The 19,027-nt window shown below is 43.9% G+C and overlaps 1 protein-coding gene across 1 annotated transcript; it reads left to right on the top strand.

Moving 5' to 3' along the window:
* The first annotated feature begins 558 nt into the window (after positions 1–558).
* Positions 559–14,523, top strand: LOC147429588 (PI-PLC X domain-containing protein At5g67130-like). The gene is made up of 8 exons (XM_086495840.1): positions 559–971; positions 1,366–1,488; positions 10,490–10,627; positions 10,711–10,809; positions 11,276–11,579; positions 13,069–13,292; positions 14,055–14,141; positions 14,277–14,523. The coding sequence occupies exons 1-8, from the start codon at positions 888–890 to the stop codon at positions 14,328–14,330; spliced, it is 1,113 nt and encodes a 370-aa protein (XP_086351966.1). The 5' UTR covers positions 559–887; the 3' UTR covers positions 14,331–14,523.
* Positions 14,524–19,027: the final 4,504 nt, after the last annotated feature.

Consider the following 19,027-nt stretch of genomic DNA (forward strand, 5'->3'; position numbering starts at 1 on the left):
TACACATACATATGGTAAAATATGTGTACACTATGTAGGCATAACATGTAAAACAAAGCACATGATGTGAAAAAAATTTAGTATACCTGTGAACTTTAGGCCTTGGTGCTCACTCTAAGGTAATGTAAAGAATCACATGAAATTCGATTTCAAATTTAGGGATTTTGTAGGTGGAGACAAGTTCTGTAAAGAATCACATGCAAAGTTGAGATTCAAATTCAAAATTTGGGGTACATTTCAACTTTTGTGGGTGGGTTGTACAATAAGGCTGGGTTCAGATGCTGCGGTGGAAACCTTGCACACAGGGGTGTCGAAATTGCGTTGCAGGTGAAGCTTCTCTTCCTCCCGGTCCTCCTTTTCTGTGCCCCCCCCCTCTCCTCTTGGAACTGCTGCTAGCCTCTCTCAACTACTCTCTCTTTTTTGCTTTTCCTCCAACATTGTTCAGACGAGGCGGCAGTAGACCTGCGGCAACCTGTTCCTCCGGCCTCGTGTGAATCCAGCCTAAGTTGTAACTTGTTTGGGCAAACGATAGATAAAACTATAAAGTGTTCTCAAGAAGAGAATGTTGTTATGGCGAGTAGTAGTGATGTCGGGCCTCGGCATTGCCAAAGCTTTTGTGGCACTGGCGACAAAGAAATCCAGATTACTAGATCAAATTTGTGCTCGCAGCAGCAATACAGCATTGATTACACTCGTTATTCGCAGTGATTAGCACTGCTAAGAGTCGCTAATCACGCTTCTTCAGTGGCGAGCATCAAGCTCGAGCTTAGAATGCTTCTTGGGCTCTGTTTTTCTGTGGTGGGGACGCAAATCACCAAGCTCTCCTGCTATTTTTGCGGAGCTTCCATCCTTAAATCGCCATTGTAGCGACAGCTTCACTCGCAGAAATGCGCTTCCTAGCAGCTGCACTGCTACTCGCGCTTTGCTGCCTCCACACTTCGCAGGCTCTTTGCTTCAATGGGCAGTGCCAGGTAAAGCAACCCACATCTTCCTTTTTCTCTTTGTTGCAGGTTCTTGGCCGCAATACGTCTGACTTATGCATTGATACGAGGTGAGTTATCGCATTCTTGCATTTGGTCAGTAATCCCAACAATGAACTCTGCATTAAGCTCTTGACTAAGTGTTCAACAAGAAGTGGCCGGATGTCAGAGCATTGGAAATCTGCAATTAATCAGTTCTTGATCATGAAAGATTTCTGTCAAGAAAAGGGTGGGAATTTGGTTTGATAACTTCTTTTTCATTGATTATCTTCTTGCAAGACCATAAAATTATGTTTGTTCCTGCAATTTGTGCATACACTTCCCGCATGTTCATTTCGGATTTGAATAATGGTGTATTTTTGCTTGGATTTTGTATCACTTTCAGCTAAGGCAAATCTGCTTGCGAAGTGCGGATTGTGCCACAGGACTCTTCTGCTCAACTTGCGTTGCAAATGGTGACCTTCTCCCCCGATGTCACCGCTACACGGCAACGAATGTCACTGATGTTGTAAGCTTACATTCTTCTGCTTTTGGAACGGATGCAAGGATTTCTATTAATACATGTTTTAAGTGTGAATAATTAGGGAATGCCACAAAACACTATACTAAACACGAGAGAGAGAGAGAGAGAGAGAGAGAGAGAGAGAGAGAGAGAGAGAGAGAGAGAGAGAGATGAATTGTTATATTAAACATCTTCAAAAGGCCAAAATGACCTATGAGACCAAATTGATACAATCCTTGTGGATCTAATCCAATGTCTGGGTACAAAAATGAAATGAAGTAAAGTGAAAGCATAAAACTAAAAGACTCAAATCATCAGCTTGAAAATCATCATCATCATCGTCCATGCCTGGCATCAGGCATTGTCCGAGAAAGTATTGCATGAGTCGCTGAAGAGCTTCATCAATGTACGCCTCTGTAAATAATCGTATTGGGCGTCTCCCATGTCGTGCTAGAATAGTCCTGATTCTCTGGTGGAGTCTCCGTCGATGTCGTGGTTGCCCCCGTAGACGTGGGCGTCTAGCTCTCCCGAGCTCAATGGCTCTGCCCACTAGTATACCTCCGATAGAAGTGGGCTCTGAAGTCTGTTGCGAAGCACACTCATCCAGCTGCAGAGTCCCTGCTCTAAAGAAGTTAGTGATCTCCCTTTGTGAATGTCTCCCACGACCTGGTCTCCTCAAGAGACTTTCCTTGTGTCTGCGCAACTCTAGCAAAAACAGCCCGAGGCATCTCTGATCCTGATATCTCATGACTCTAATAGACAGTGAAAGCGGTCTCGTATCTCATAGTATTACCGGACAATCACAAATGTGATGTAACTTTGTCTCTGGTTCTATATGACATAACCGGCATATCCTGGCTTATGTTGGTACTCTCCTAAATCTGACAGTCTCAATCTCTAGCTGATGACATGATGTGCGCATCTGACCAACAACACATCGTATCCCATAGGATAAATGAGTGTCCATACAAGCCGGTCTGATCACATATCCATCCTCTGTTAGTTGGAGGAAATGCTCTCTATAGAAAGCCATCTTCGTGCCCAACTCTTGTACCAGCTGCATCCATGAAGTTGAATCAAATCTTGATGTATAAGTCTAGTGGTCTCCATCTGTGTGAGAGAAAGGGAGGGTGCATCCAAGGAGTACTGGAATGGAGGCAGTCTATCCATGTTGAAGCCGTGTGACTGAAACCTTAATGTCATCTGCCCATACAAACATGCTGTGTACCCTTGTAGCGCTAGCTGTCGAGATGACTCAAGTGCTAGTGAGCATATCTATCTCTGTGAAGGTCCCATAAATTATGCATGAAGGAAATTGATTTAGTAAGGGCCTCATTTACGAGAGGAGAGGCAACTAGCTCAGCCCGAATAATCTCATGTGGCACTGAGGCCTTAGCTCGAATCATCCGAGAGATCATAGAGACTAGAGGCCTCTCCATACATCTCCATCCATCAGTGCTACCAAATCTGCCCTGGTGGTCTTTTGAGGGCCCCCAAATCTAAACCCCATAGAGCATAGTTGAAGCCACTAGAGTGTTAGAAAGCCACAGCTTTGTCTGAGGTTCCTGAAACTGAACCTGCGAACACATCTTCTCCAAACCTCCTAAGGTTGCATAAGCACTGGTCAATCTACGTCTCTGCTGCTCTCCTCAATGAAAATGCCGATTCACTGAAGACTACCCCAAGATAGGTATATGCATCTGTATACTCCACTGTCTCTTGGCCATATGTAAAAGTAGGTGCTGATCTCCTGACCCACTATGGTGTGGTGTTAAATTGTTAGGTGCTACGGAATGATTGTTTGCGCTTTGCTCAAGATGAGTGCTCCGAATTGTGCTCAAGGTTCCTTTTAATTCTTATGGAAGGGAGAGCCTTCCGTTCTTTATGGAGAGTGCTGTGATCACGAACAAAGTGAGTGGATATTGTGCGTGCAAGTGAATGAGATTGAGAGATAGAGAGAGAAGAGAGATAGGACACCAGAGACGTAAAACCCTCCTCCGAAGGCCCACTCTCGTCGGCGAGAGTGGTCTACTTATGATTGCACAAAGTGGTACAATGCGTATGCAATGGACTGATGCAACTTGGACTATGCCGATGACGAGGACGGTGACGACGAAGACGACTTGATGGTGGCTGAAATCTGAGATCTTCTAATTGCTGAATTTCGGTGGCTGAAAATGACTGTTTTGGCTGCGTTTTTATGGGCTGAAATTGGGGGAATTTCTGCAACCAATTGGGGCTGATCTGCTGCTGTTGAGGCTTGCTGAGAACGCTGTGGATCTGCTGCAGTTTGGGGCTGAAAATCACTAACGCTGATCTGATCTGCTACAGAGGGGTTGCAAAGCAAAAACGCTGATGCATCTTCTGCTCCATATGGCTGAAAATGAAAAACGCTACTGCCCTTTCCTAGCGTTACTAAATTCCTAATGGTCTAGAGTGCTGGTGATGAAAGGCATCCACAAACGCTAGGGACTGGGAGTGGCTGGCGATCATGCAAGGTGGAAACTCCAAGGATCTGAAAATGCCCGGCGAGGATGGGGATCCAAAACGTTAGGGTGTTGAGGGGTTACTGCTGAGAAGTTGCCTGTTGAGCGGAAAGCTCCTGCTGCCTCTTCTGCCATTGAGTGCTAACTTGGGTTTGCTTATATATTAACTTAGCAAAATTGCCCTACCTACTTTTGTTGGAAAGTCGCTTAAAAATAATAAGTGAAAATACCAAAAATAGGGAAAATAGGCTAATTGCACTAGAAAATTCCCCTGACTGAATCTGATGGATTCTGAAGGGAATACTGATGATCATGCTGTGTGCAACCAGAGGATATGCATCTATGCTAAGTGACTGGGCATGCACGGTCTACGAATAGACTCACAAAAGTGCCAGATTACTGCTAATCTAGACGTGACTGGACTGACTGAGCCCTGTTATGCTGTAGCTTGTCCACGGACACATAGGGTTGGGATGTGTCACGTGACATCCCCTCCTTTTCAAAGTGAGGTACTGGTACCGAACTGTATGGCGTCGAGGGAGATCGCCAATAGCATCCGGAATCCTGGAATGGATTCTTCGCCGGCCTACTCTGATGTGTGGGTCGTGCGGTACTTGAACTTCATAAAGGTCTGCAATGCTTGCTTCTTTGGGCCGCACCGAAAGCGACACAAAGTCTTCTGTGGCTCCTTCGATGCTTCAACTTTGTCGAGAGTCCTGCTTCTTTCGTCTTCAAGATTCTCCATGGCTGAAAATTCCTGAAACCATTTCCAACACAAAACCATGAACATACTTATTCCATGTAAAGTGAGTGGAAAAAATCTTGTCTTTGCTAAAGACTGTGTATGCAATGTAGATGAACATAGAGACGGAGCGACAACCTGTTCATCAAACACATGCAAACAATGAGATCGAATCTTGTGTTTCTGATCTAAATCAATCAACTGTGGCAAAACACAATGGAAATGCCCATGCTTGGTGCTCATACTTTCATGTGCTCGTTCGGAAACTGTCATGCCAAGGAAGAGACATACAATGTGACTTCCTTATATACATACTTTTCAGCTTTTCATGAACAATCCGCATACATTCGTGCTCATCCATGAGTGAAACGTGCTCAATATACAACATGTCATGCCTAGGAAAAGGGATCACATAACGATGTTGACTAAAATACAGGAAACGATCACGAATGAAACATTCGAACAATGTGTGCGTATCAATTATGCGAACACATAATACTTCCTGTGAGGGTTCTTTAGACCTAGGCTCGAGAGCCAAGATCGATCCTTCTTGAATGATCGAATCGTCCTGTGGGGGTTCTTTGGACCTTGACTCGAAAGCCAAGATTGGATCTTCGTGATTGATCGAATCTACAACGAGGTTAGCTTCGCTAGAAAAAGCGTCCACTAATACATCATCCTTGTGAACAATCACAACTTCTTCATGCAAATCATCATGCTTGTGAGAAATCACATCTTGATCATGCAAATCATCATGCTCATCATTATCATCCAGATCATCATGTAAATCATTATCATTCAAATCATTATCATTCAAATCATCATGCTGCTCATAATCATGTAAATTCTGTGTGTCATGCTGTGAAGAAAAAAAAGACTCAGAGAGTCTCCTTCTCCCGAATCCTTTCACTCTTGTCCTGTATATTAGCAATGAGAGATGGAGAATGAGCAATGTCCTCTCCATGAATGACAATAGGAGAATCACTTGTGGCATTGAGAGTTATAGTGTTAGTCTTAAAATCCATGAGAGCGTCATTATTACGAAACCATCGAATGTCCAAAATCATATCACATCCTGAGAGAGGAGAAACAACAAATCTTCTAGTGAAGGCTGTCTATTTAATTGCAAATAACACATCAAGGCACTCTTCCGTGATGAGAGCGTCCATACCGGGACGAAAGCCAGAGACCTCGATAGGAGATCTCGGACTAACTTCGAGGCGGGCTCTCTCAACAAGAGAGGAACTGATCACATCATGCATACTACCTGGTCAAACAAGATGACAAAACGATGCTCCGACGTACGACCATAACATTTAATGAGAGAATCATCAATGGGAGGGTCCTGAGAAACTTGGGGCACACTCGTGTTATCATTCATTGCATTGACAGAGGAAGTGGGTGTTGTGGGTTCTTTAGATTCATTCGATTCAAGCTTAGGACATGTTCTTTTTATGTGACCCTTAATGTGACAATGAAAACAACGACCTTCCTTAGAATAAGTGCTTTGTTCTTCCGACGTGATATATCCTCCTACAATTCCTTGTGCTACCTTTTCATATGGAGTAAGCTTAGGTTTAGCAATTGTGTTAGCCTTATCCTTAGATTCATTGGAAGAATTCTTTGATGAGAGACTGTTGGAAGATTGGTTAGAAGAGTTATCATTCTTACCGTTCTGAGGGTTGTGAGAAGTCTGCGAGGTACTTGTGGAAGTCTTGTTCTCCTTAGACTTTCCCTTGTTGTGCTTCATCTCCTGTGCGAGAGCAATTGCTACCGCCTTGTTGAGATCGATTGGATCGAGTACCTCGACATCGTACTTGATATACTCGTCCAATCCAAAGAGAAAAGCCTCTTTGCGTAATTGAGTGACTAGCTGCAAAACACGGTTAGAAAAAGACATAACCGGCATACCATTTTGCTTGAGAGAGCGCCAATCGTCCTTCAATCGTGCGAGGTACTGAGGTGGCATAAACCGTGCCTTGAGCTTGTCTTGGAAATCAGCCCAATTGAAAGAAAGAGGCGTGAATCCGTCGGCTGCCTCTAGGTGCGAGGTTAGTTGTGCCTCTTGCCATGCGTGGTACCAATTGATGGCATCACCGGCAAGGTACATAGCTGCCGTCAAAACTTTGCTATTTCCTGTTTTCTTAGTTGTCGCAAAATAAGCATTAACTTGATGCAACCAAGAATGAATACCCGTAGCATCCATCTTACCGTCATACTTATTGAAAGTCAACTTCTCTGTGATTGGATGGTTGGAATCCGCATCGTGGCTCGCGCCACTTGATGAACTCCCACGATCTTTGGGTGGTTCGGTTTTCAAAGCTAGCACTCGGGAAATAAATTCTTGAGTGCGTAGCTCCCTTTGAGCTTTACGCTCGGCCTCCAAGGCCGCGCTTCGTGCTGCCGCTTCCTCCTTTCTTAGTTCTTTTCTTTCTTTCCTTGCGTCTTGTTCGCGTTCTAAAGCAAGGCGCTTGTCTTCCTGTTGTGCGGCAAGTCTGGCGTTTCTTTCGTCGCGCTCGCGGTCCTTGGCTTCTTGTTCTGTGGCAAGTCTTGCAATTCTGTCGTCACGCTCACGGTCCCTAGCTTCTTGTTGTTCCGCTTTGCTTGCGAGTTGTGCCAGTGCAACTCGATTCGTTTCTTGTTGTTGGGCCATCATGTCCAACATTGACTTGACCATTATCTCTATAGGAGTTAGTACAACTCGTGGCGTAGATGGCGAAGGGGGAGGGTCGAAAAAGTCTCCTGGTGGGGAAAAATCTTCGCCGCCTCTCTCATGCTCATCAGCTGTATGCGAAGTATCCATTCCGCTTCAGGTGACGACCATGCACTAGGATCTTTGGTTCTTAAGTTCATGAGGAACTTGGGGTCTTGAGGGTCTTGGTTCTTGGGTTCTTGAGGATCTTGAGGTGTTCTTTCGCTTGCAAATCGCGTTGGAGAAGGATCTTCTCTTCACCCGAGTTCTACTCCTTTCTGCGAGCGCACCCCTTGGCGGCCTTGCGCTCACACCAAGGTTGCTTTTTCCCACCTCACGTCGATTGGCCGGTCGCTAAGTGCACGGCCCGCTCTCAATGAGTGAAAAGAGACACAAGGGGGGTTGGACAAGCCCTTCTTTCTTGGGATTCCTGTCACTCTTCAACAAAACACGATTAGGAATCGACACGCCCAAGCAAACTTGGGTTCGTGCGACCTCAACAAGCAAAAAAAATTCTTGTGGTTCTTGTGGTTCTTTCCTTGAGTGATACAGAACACTGCCAAAGCTCTGATACCAATGTTAGGTGCTGCGGAATGATTGTTTGCGCTTTGCTCAAGATGAGTGCTCCGAACTGTGCTCAAGGTTCCTTTTAGTTCTTATGGAAGGGAGAGCCTTCCGTTCTTTATGGAGAGTGCTGTGATCACGAACAAAGTGAGTGGATATTGTGCGTGCAAGTGAATGAGACTGAGAGATAGAGAGAGAAGAGAGATACGACACCAGAGACGTTGTAAAACCCTCCTCCGAAGGCCCACTCTCGTCGGCGAGAGTGGTCTACTTATGATTGCACAAAGTGGTACAATGCGTATGCAATGGACTGATGCAACTTGGACTATGCCGATGACGACGACGGTGATGACGACGACGACTTGATGGCTGAAATCCGAGATCTTCTAACTGCTGAATTTTGGGACTGTTTCGGTGGCTGAAAATGACTGTTTTGACTGCGTTTTTATGGGCTGAAATTGGGGGAACTTCTGCAACCAATTGGGACTGATCTGCTGCTGCCGAGGCTTGCTGAAAACGCTGTGGATCTGCTGCAGTTTGGGGCTGAAAATCACTAACGCCGATCTGATCTGCCACAGAGGGGTTGCAAAGCAAAAACGCTGATGCATCTTCTGCTCCATATGGCTGAAAATGAGAAACGCTACTGCCCTTTCCTAGCGTTACTAAATTCCTGATGGTCTGGAGTGCTGGCGATGAAAGGCATCCACAAACGCTAGGGACTGGGAGAGGCTGGCGATCATGCAAGGTGGAAACGCCAAGGATCTGAAAATGCCCGGCGAGGATGGGGATCCAAAACGTTAGGGTGTTGAGGGGTTACTGCTGAGAAGTTGCTTGTTGAGCGGAAAGCTCCTGCTGCCTCTTCTGCCATTGAGTGCTAACTTAGGTTTGCTTATATATTAACTTAGCAAAATTGCCCTACCTACTTTTGTTGGAAAGTCGCTTAAAAATAATAAGTGAAAATACCAAAAATAGGGAAAATAGGCTAAATGCACTGGAAAATTCCCCTGACTGAATCTGATGGATTCTGAAGGGAATACTGATGATCATGCTGTGTGCAACCAGAGGATATGCATCTATGCTAAATGATTGAGCATGCACGGTCTACGAATAGACTCACAAAAGTGCCAGGTCACTGCTAATCTAGACGTGACTGGACTGACTGAACCCTGTTATGTTGTAGCTTGTCCACGAACACATAGGGTTGGGATGTGTCACGTGACATAAACACCATAACCTTGGTTTTCCCGAGGTAAATAGACAATCCACTATCATGGGCAAATGTGTACAAAGCATCTAAATGATGCTGCAACCCCTGCGGGGAGTTGGAAATCAACACAATATCATCAACATATAACAGTGGTGGGATCCATGTCCCTACCAACTGTGCTCCTCTATCACCATCCGTCTCAATGTAGTAAGCAACCTCATCCGCATACATGCCAAATAGTGTAGGAGATAGTAGGCAGCCCTGTTTCACCCGAATTGTGGAGGGAACCAAATTAGAAATCCCCTCTGGAGTGCGTACATACCCCACTACTGACTTGTATAGAGCCATGATCCCCCAAATCAACTCTTTTGGAACCCCCATCTCTTTCAGTTTGCGCATCAATCTAGCTATGGGCATTGTATCAAAGGCTTTGCGGAAATCCAGAAAGCAACAATAGAGCCGTCTCCTACGGGATCTCTCCTCCTCAATAATGGCTCTGAGTGTCAGAATATGATCAAGACTAGAGAAACCTCTCCTGAAACCCACTTGTCCTACTGCCCGTACACCCTCTCTTGCTACCCATCTACTCAACTGCAGCTGTGTACAACTGTGCCAATGTGTGTCCAATCATGATAGTGTGGTAGTTCCCAGGCTCCATAGGGTCCCCTGACATGAAGATAGGTACAATCGTGAACAGACTCCAAGTATCAGGTAGGCCCTCACACATGGCACGGTTGAACATCACTGCTAGAAGCTCTGCAAACAAATCTTTGGCATGTATAAAATGCTCTGCTACTAGGCCATCGTGATCATATGCTCTCCTAGTCTTCATCCTGTCAATGGCTTTCTTTCCCATCTCGGCAGTAAAGAAAGCACTTGTGTATGGGCATGGCTCTGGCGGATCGGGAAGAGGTGGCTGCCCCGAGACGGTGTAGAGAGATGATGCATACTGACCCCAGAGAGAGAGAGAGAGAGTCACCTAAAAACTGTAGGTGTATCACATGAGTTCATGAGGAGGGATATATTAAAGTGACAAAGTTATATGATTACAAATATCAGAGGGGTTTTTGAAACCAATTTGGAAAAAATCCGTAGGATTCTTAAGAAAAAGGGGTTGTTTATTTATAAAAGTATCTATGTGTTTTGAACAAAGTTTTTCAAAATACCCCTTGAACACACGTGGTATACAAAATTTGCACACACACACACACACACACTTACACAGAGGGGGGGGGGAGAGAGAGTCTTTATAAGTGTTAGTACTTTCGGATTGTTGCAATAGTTTGGAACCTAATATTGACATATATGGTGTATAGAGAGGAGGCCTACCATTCAACAAGTATGCCTGGCTAACGACTCACAATTCCTTTGCAATAGTGGGAGCGCCCTCTCACACGGGGGAGCCGATAGTCACCTTTGAGAACCAAGAAGACAGCATCATGGATCAACTCAATGTAATGTGCTCTATTGAATTTGCATGTTAGACATAATTTTTTTGTTTTGCTTCAATTTACAGGTTCAAAATGGGGTGTTGCAGAATGGAGTAAGAGGTTTGATGCTCGATATGTATGATTTCCTCGGCGATGTGTGGCTATGCCACTCTTTTGGAGGCATTTGCTACAACTTCACAGCCTTTGTAATATCCTCATCTTTCCTAGTTCGATTACTGTAAATTTGCTGTGTCAGGATCATCACAAACTTTGTTGAATTAGGAAGCACTTCTGCGCACACAGAGACGCTCGATGTTGCTTGAAAATATATTTTTCTCAAAACTTAGAAAACTCACATATGGAAATTTTTGAAGGTAAATTGACTATATATAAAGGTTTTTTGCACTAATTTTCTCCAAATTTTGCAAGTTTCCTTACCTTCTAAGTTAAAATTTAGAGGTAATTTCAATTTGTCAGTGGAATTATGCTAAACCTAGGTTTTTAAAAAGCACCGACGCATGTGACACACTCTATTTAATATTTTTATTAGCTTGTTGGCTTCAAGGTTTGACGGTTGTAATTGTATGGTGAGTTACATCATGGAACTTTTTGTAGATGTTTGAATTTTACATCTTAAAGCAAGAGCTTGTTGATTGCTTCATTGTAACACAGGAGCCAGTCATCAACACTCTGAAGGGCATTGAAGGGTTTCTGTCTGCAAATCCCACAGAAATTGTCACGATTTTCATTGAAGACTATGTGAGGAGTCCAAATGGCCTAACAAAGGTGTTCACAGATGCAGGATTGAAAAAGTATTGGTTCCCTGTTTCGATGATGCCCAAAAATGGCGAGGACTGGCCGACCATAACCGAGATGGTTGCAAAGAATTACCGACTGCTTGTGTTTACGTCCGACATGACCAAGGAAGCAAGTGAAGGCATTGCCTACAATTGGAGATATGTCAACGAGAATCAATGTGAGTAGCTTCTTTCATTCTACACAAACAATAGCTCAAATTAGTGAATGTCCTTGGCAAATGGGTAAGTTTAGAGCTCTAATGCCTACGTGACACTAGCAAATGTCCTTGATTTTTACAGATCTCAAATGTTTAGGGCATTTGTGGCACTAGCCGCTTGAGAATTATCACCAACTGCTTGTCTCAGTTGCATGGAAAGCATATTACCAGGAACGGAAAACAGGAACAAGACTGGCAAGGCCATCAAAGACGGGAACGGCTTGCCCATTTTATTGGAACGGTTTAGAAACGGCTTTTTATAGGTAACAGAGTTCCATGGTAACCATGCTGGAAAGAATTTAGTCTGATTTGCTTGACGAGATTGATGGAGCATCAATGGATTCGGTTTAAATTCCTCAAATCTAGCTTACCTGAAAATTTGGGTGCCCTAGGAAAAGGCTGAAGTTTGTCTTTATGCTTGACTGCATTGTAATGGATGCCTTTCCATGTGCTCAAGCCCTAGAAGGTTAGCTGGTTTCAGGAGCTTAAAAGGCACAACAATGGGCATAGTTACAGGAAGAGTGATTGTGAGAGTGAGGTCAAAGAGGTGCAAGATCTTTCATTCTCTTTTCTTCGGTCATGGAAATGTACCCACCTGAATGATGAAGGTGTGGCCCTATTTTTCACTTTGATTGTGCTTGGGTTAATCTGGTTTTTCCTGAATTATCTAGGAATATATTTCTTGCATAGAGCCGACATTAACGAGCCATAGATAAATAGTGCTTGTACATGAGCCTCAGATCGATAGAAGTCAGGTGGCACAGAAAAAATAGGATTTGTTTGTTTAAGGGTCTTCAAACCCTAAAAAAGAGTAGCCCAAAATTTCCAAAATTTGATATGAAGATTTGAAGCTAAGGGGAGACTACTTCCTTCACTACTTTTACATGGCAGAGTCGCGGGAAGAAAGACTGCCGAGATAACACTTTTCCGTTTCGACCAACAGTGCCTTGAATAATCTCAGATGATGGGGCTGTTTCTGACATTGGATGAACTATGAATGACTGCAGTATCGGTCACACATGAAATTCATATGCATCTCAGAGCAAACAATGCATTGCAACATGGCGGCTACATGGAAACTCATATGCATCTCACCAAAAACAATGCCTCGCAATATGGCAGGCACTACTGTGCTAGCATCTCCTCTGCTCGTGTGTGCGTGCTTGGAAGCCAGCATGTGCTGTTTGCATGCACACATACATCTTTGCCTCCACTTAGGGTGTTCTGACATAAACTGGTACATGGAAGTCTTATGCATTATAGCGGCTGTATCCCAACTTGGAAATCCATATGCATCTCAAATTGAACAATGCATTGTTATTGCAACATGGCAGGCAATTCTGTTTTGGGCATCTCCTCTGTTTGTGCGGGCGCGTGCAGCCGCGTTGCATGAACACATGCATTGTTGCCTCCGCTTAGGGTATTCTGACATTAACTGGTAAGATTGCAGATGGGAATGGAGGTATGAAAACAGGGCAATGCCCAAACAGAGGAGAGTCGGCGGCAATGAATGCAAAGAGCAGGTCGCTGGTGCTGATGAACTTCTTCAGGGACAATCCCGTGCAATTGGAGGCCTGCAAATACAACTCGGCGCCATTGCAGGCCATGTTGCCCGTCTGTTATGCAGCCGCTGGCAACCGCTGGCCTAACTTCCTGGCCGTCGACTTCTACAAGGTATTTCTATGTGTTTTATGCCTTTGTGTGTGTGTGTGTGTGTGTGTGTGTGTGAGAGAGAGAGAGAGAGAGAGAGAGAGAGAGAGAGAGAGGAGAGAGAATTTTTAACCTTGAACTGAAGAGGTTTTACCTAGTTAAATATCGGGCCTAGGCCCAACCGGTTGCCCGTCAATTTCGACCGGCAAGAAGGCGTTGACCAAAAGGTTCACTTCATGCGGCTTGAACCCAGCACCGCCCCTGGATTAAGCAAGTCATGCTCTAACCACCGTGCCTGTGTGCACTTGTGTAGGTAACATAACCTTTGTCTTGTTCTTTGAGAAGGCCAGTCCTACTAAAAAGGTGTGGTGACAGCCTAAGCCGGTCAGTGTCACCGATACGATAGCATTTTAGCTGAAATTTAACAATTGCCCTTCAGGGGGAAATCGGATAAACAATCTACTACGCTTGAGAGAACGAAAATTAAGCTTTATTAACCTCTTCTAGAGGCCGAAGTCGGCCTACGAGACAATGAGAGAGAGAGAGAGAGAGAGAGAGAGAGAGAGTGTTTGAGAGTTTTACACTATTTTTCTCTATTTTGAGACGGAATTTCTCCTTTTCCCCTTGCTGTCAACTGACATTTTTGAAATTGAAAACGACAAGATATTAAGCTGAGACTGAACACTGCTAAGGATCCTCATAAACTATCTTGTGAAAATATTGTGCATTTATACTTCTGAAATCATTTAAAACATTGCCAATTTACGTATATTTCTTTGTGTGCAGAGGAGCGATGGTGGGGGTACCTTTAATGCTCTAGATACCCTCAATGCAGGGCTCCTGTGTGGTTGCTCAGACATCAATGTGTGCAAGGTAGGCATCATAAAGACAACTTATGCTTCTGATACAGACTTTGCCAGAGTTTTGTCTAGTATTAGTGCTTAAAATGCTCGATAATGGAACTTTCTCTATGTTTTCTAACACGAATTCTACGTCTTTTTTGACTAGCTCAACTTACCTTTTGGAGTATGTAATACCAGCTCATCCACTAAGCCTCCTTAAGAATTCTGACTTGAGTGCAACATCCCAAGCAAATCACAATTTAAGTTGCCCATAATATGGCTTAACAATGATTTATGTTAGCCTAAAGACTTGAGAAACTTTCATTCAAATTATTGTATAGACACTATTATATTATTGACATACAATTTGCTCAGAGCTTTGCAATATGAATGGAATTTATAAATTATATTTACTTTGTCTTGCATAGCATTACATGAAGTAATCTCAAAGCAAAGATCTTTAACACAATGAAATAATATGAATGTCTCAAAAAAAGACTCCATTTCAACAAGAAAATGGTGCATTGAAGTGAGTATAGCAATTTTTTCCTTTGCAACAATGGTGTCAAAGCTTGTGAGGGTCATGGTCTATACACTTCTTTGTGTGTGTGTGTGTGTGTGTGTGTGTGTGTGTCATAGACCTTGGAAAAGATGCTTAATGTAGAGTTGGAGGATAGAAAGGGGAGGCATGAGTTGCCACCCCCCCCCCCCCCCCCCAAACACACACACACACACACACACACACACAATCTCCAAATTTCCACTATTTGGGATTAAAAATAAATAGGGGCCCCTAACTTGTATAATTGCTATTGAGGAATTTATGAGCTCTCTCTTTTGAGTACGAAATAAAATTCTAATTAATAAGCGAGATGAGACAATGCTCGACAATAGAAAGTAAAAACATCTTTTAAGTTACTAAACATTGCCCTAATGAATTGGAATTCCTAGCGACTATTTACCATTTTGCAAGATCATATTAACAATTTGGTGCAAATTGTTAAATGGATGTGAGGTCAAATATGTTGGGTATAAAGGTCAGTGTGGCAAGGACACATAACTAAACTATATCAACTCTATACTACACGCAATTCTCGTCTTACTGGAAGAATACTTGCATGCATGCTCTCTGCTAATGGAGGGAGACTCTCTCTCTCTCTCTCTTTCTCTCTCACACACACACACACACACACACACACACACACACACATTCATTCTCATTCATTAGAAATATGGTGGCAAGAATGCGCACAAAAATGGAGAAGATGAAGGAGAAGCTCAAGTTGCTCACCAATGAGACTATATAATGAGCATTCTGCCTCGTAATGCATACATAAATTAGGCATTGGACAATGTGTTAATAGAGTGATATCAAAGTAATCTTCATCGACCAAGCTTCTAATCGATCTCCTTAGGAGTAGCAATAGGGCTTGGAGTCCTTAAGGCCAAACAATTGTAGTGTAATGCCTATAGCTCCGCAATGGAGCAATAAGCACTACGGGAATGGATACCCTCACACTTCCTTACATTATATGAACAACAAAGTATATGAAGACAGAATAGAAGACAATACATAGGAACTGAACACCGTCTTCTTCATTGATATGTATTAACACATAATTACATGAGAATGATATATTGATTGCATGAGAGATATGCACAAAGATTGGTATGCCCCCCCAAATACACCCGTTGCTCCAGCGCAAATCGGGAACGGTGCAAAACCCGGTTCTGTCCCATGATATCCCATGAAGAACTGTCCCAAAGCCGCATGAACTCCTAGTCCGCAATGTTTGGACATCCGCAGGACCGCAATGTGCGGCTTATGCCGTAACACCTGGTACACACGGTGGATTGCACGAATCCACAGCTTTAGCCTCTCCGTCGAAGGCTCCGGTCGTTGCTCCTCTTCACGCTCTTGGTGACGAGGAAATGTTGATGTAGACAAATCCCCAAAAATCTTGCCGATGGGCCTTGTAAACCTCCGTCAGCAACTGTGGATCTATCTCAGGCTGCTCTGGCCAAGGATCCCTTGGAATGAATTGCGTTGGCAAGGAAACAGATGGAGGGGCCTGTGGTAAAGGGGCAAGAGGAGTATGAATAGGGTAATACCGAGCCAAATATCTATTTAGAGCAGGCCAAAAAGGTGGACATGGCGGGAGACTGAGTGAAAAAGAATGAGCCAGTGTCTCCACCCAAAAACAGACTCTGCGCTGCTCCCTACGAAGACGGCGAATCACTCGCTCTGTCATTAGTTGGCAGCTCAGGCTAGCTCACCACGAGTTGTTGGGCTGGTTGCTGTGTTACCTCCTCATTGGATAGCCTTGACCTCCAGCTCTGCATTTGACCCTTCAAAAAAGTGTGCAGGTCCTCCTGCATTCCACTGCTAGGACATCAAGATCATTCATATTGATCATCCCATCACTAGGATGTGATGCTAAATAATTTTCCAGGCTATTCTGCGTTCGCAATCAAAGAAGTTCTTCTTGGTATTCGTTGGGGTACTGCATCCCATCCGCCCCACCACTCATTGACATTCTGCTAGCAATCGGTCTCTGACGATCGCTGCCCAAGCCACTGGCCCAAAGTTGGCTGAATGCAATACATTACGCGCTTTAGCAGAAATGGTGTAGGTTTTGGCTTGCAACCAAATTTGCTTCCAAGAACTAGCGATACACATCTCTTATCGCTGCATCAGTGAGCCCTGACAACTTGTATTCGCCCTTCACTTTCAATCCGAACTTCAGCTCTGCCTCTGCAGCAGGAATAACGTGTGAAGAGCACACAACACCATCGCTAGGCAGACAACAACACCTTGAAATTCTTTTAGCTGTTAACTGAATCTGTAGATTGTTGACATGCACCATATCACCCAGAGCTAACTACTCGATCAAAGCCGTAGCCTGTGGGTGGACAAGGATACTCTACCAATCGAGGTTGGCAAAGACATGCAGCCACAAATCCTGCAACCATGTGTCCATCTGTCTGAGAGCCAGCTGCTGCACATGAGTAAATGGAATGCACTGTAGCAAAGATGCCGTCATGGTGGCAAAGGCACATAGGAGAAAAGAAGAATCAGAAGTGCAGCCTTGCGAAAGCCCTGCAAATAGCGCGAACAAAGTATAAGGTATCTACTGCATGCACGAAACCACTCACAAAAAGTTCTCAAAAGAGAGCGTGCCACGGTGTCACAACCATCATAGCCCTTTTCCCGCTTTTTGCGATTGCATATTAAAGAATCCACAATCATGATTAAGGTGGCTTCCGGCTCTTGTACCACAGCAAAGGGGCACTTAATCGAGGTAGGTGAAAAATAATGGTGCTGTCAGAACCCATTCACCGGAACAAAAATCACCTCCGCCCGTAAATCAGCCAAATAAAAGGAGGTAGGCCCACATGACTTAAAAATCCACAACAGCCCAGACCACCGTAATTTTAGCTTCCCGAGCATCTTCCCAAGGCGGGAATTAAATACAAGAACCAACTGGCCCCGCAAAAATTGTCGTGCTTTAGGACGATTCAACCATTTCTTCCGCCGGGATTTTAGATCTTGCAACACCGCAAAACTATGCAATCATTCTTCATCTAATTCCTACAAAACATCCAAACGACAAACAACGGAATCTTCCGAAAGAAGCCTATCCGCAATCAGCATCCGCAAGCTCGGAACCACATGCTCCACTGGGGTAATTGCCTCCATTCCAAATGCCAATTTGAAAGGAGTTAGTCATGTTGTCACTTTATATGCTGTACAATAGGCCCATAATGTGGAAGGAAGTTTGACATCCCAATCCGTTCTATGCAAATTAACTAGCTTTGTCAAGATACGAACCAATTGCTTATTAGTTGATTCTGCATGCCTATTCGCCTGAGGGTAATATGGAGAAGATTTCCTGTGTAACACAAAATAAAATTGTAACATTCTCTCCATCACCTTATTCAAGAAATTGCTACCCCGATCACTAACCAACTCAATAGGATAGCCATATCTGGAAAAAATATCCTTATATAAGCACCCAGCAACAGAAACCGCTGTATTATCTTTCAAAGTCCATGCTTCCACCCATTTAGTCGCATAATCCGTGGCCATCAAAATATACCTATTACCAGTGTTAGCTACGATTGGCTTAAAAGACCCAATAAAATCCAATCCCCATTTCTAAAAAGGCTCCAAGGGTAATACTGGCTGTAAAGGCATTCTGGACATTTTAGTAGGTTGCCCCAACCACTGACACACATCACAATGTTGTACAAAATCCCTCACATCTTGAAACAATGTTGGACACCATAATCCAAATTGTAGCACTTTCCGTGCCGTAATCAAAGCTGCGAAGTTACCCCCTGCAATGCCTGTATGAACCTCCTCCAGAACAAATCCTTGTTCCTGTGGTAGAACACATCTTAGGAGGACATCCGCTATTGTGCGATAATACAACTTCCCCATGACAATCTCAAAATTTCGGCTTCGAATAGCCATCCGGCGACATTGATGTTTGGACAAGAATGAAGGCATTTCTCCATTATCGAGAAAATGGAACATCTCCTCATACCAGGTCCAGGGAATGCTAGGAATCATCTGGGATGATTGCGTAACTGGAAAGAGAGAGGCGCATTCGGAAATTCATCAGCAACGTTCGTTGATGGCTCGCCAGAATCTACCCGGGACATGTAATCAACAACCGCATGTTGGGCTCCAAGACGATGTATTACCTCAAAAATCAAATTCTTGTAACAAGAGCACCCATCTGGCTAATCTTCCTGTCAAATTTTGTTGGCGCACCAGGTATAAAAGAGCCGAATGATCCACATGAAAGAAAAACCGTCGGCCCAACAGATAATGACGGAACTTCTTCACCGAGTAAATCATCCATAAACATTCTCTTTCAATTACTGAATATTATTTTTCTACGGATGATA

This window comes from Adiantum capillus-veneris, chromosome 22 (genome assembly GCF_014529385.1).
Source record: "Adiantum capillus-veneris isolate H3 chromosome 22, ASM1452938v2, whole genome shotgun sequence".
Taxonomy (NCBI): Eukaryota; Viridiplantae; Streptophyta; class Polypodiopsida; order Polypodiales; family Pteridaceae; genus Adiantum; species Adiantum capillus-veneris.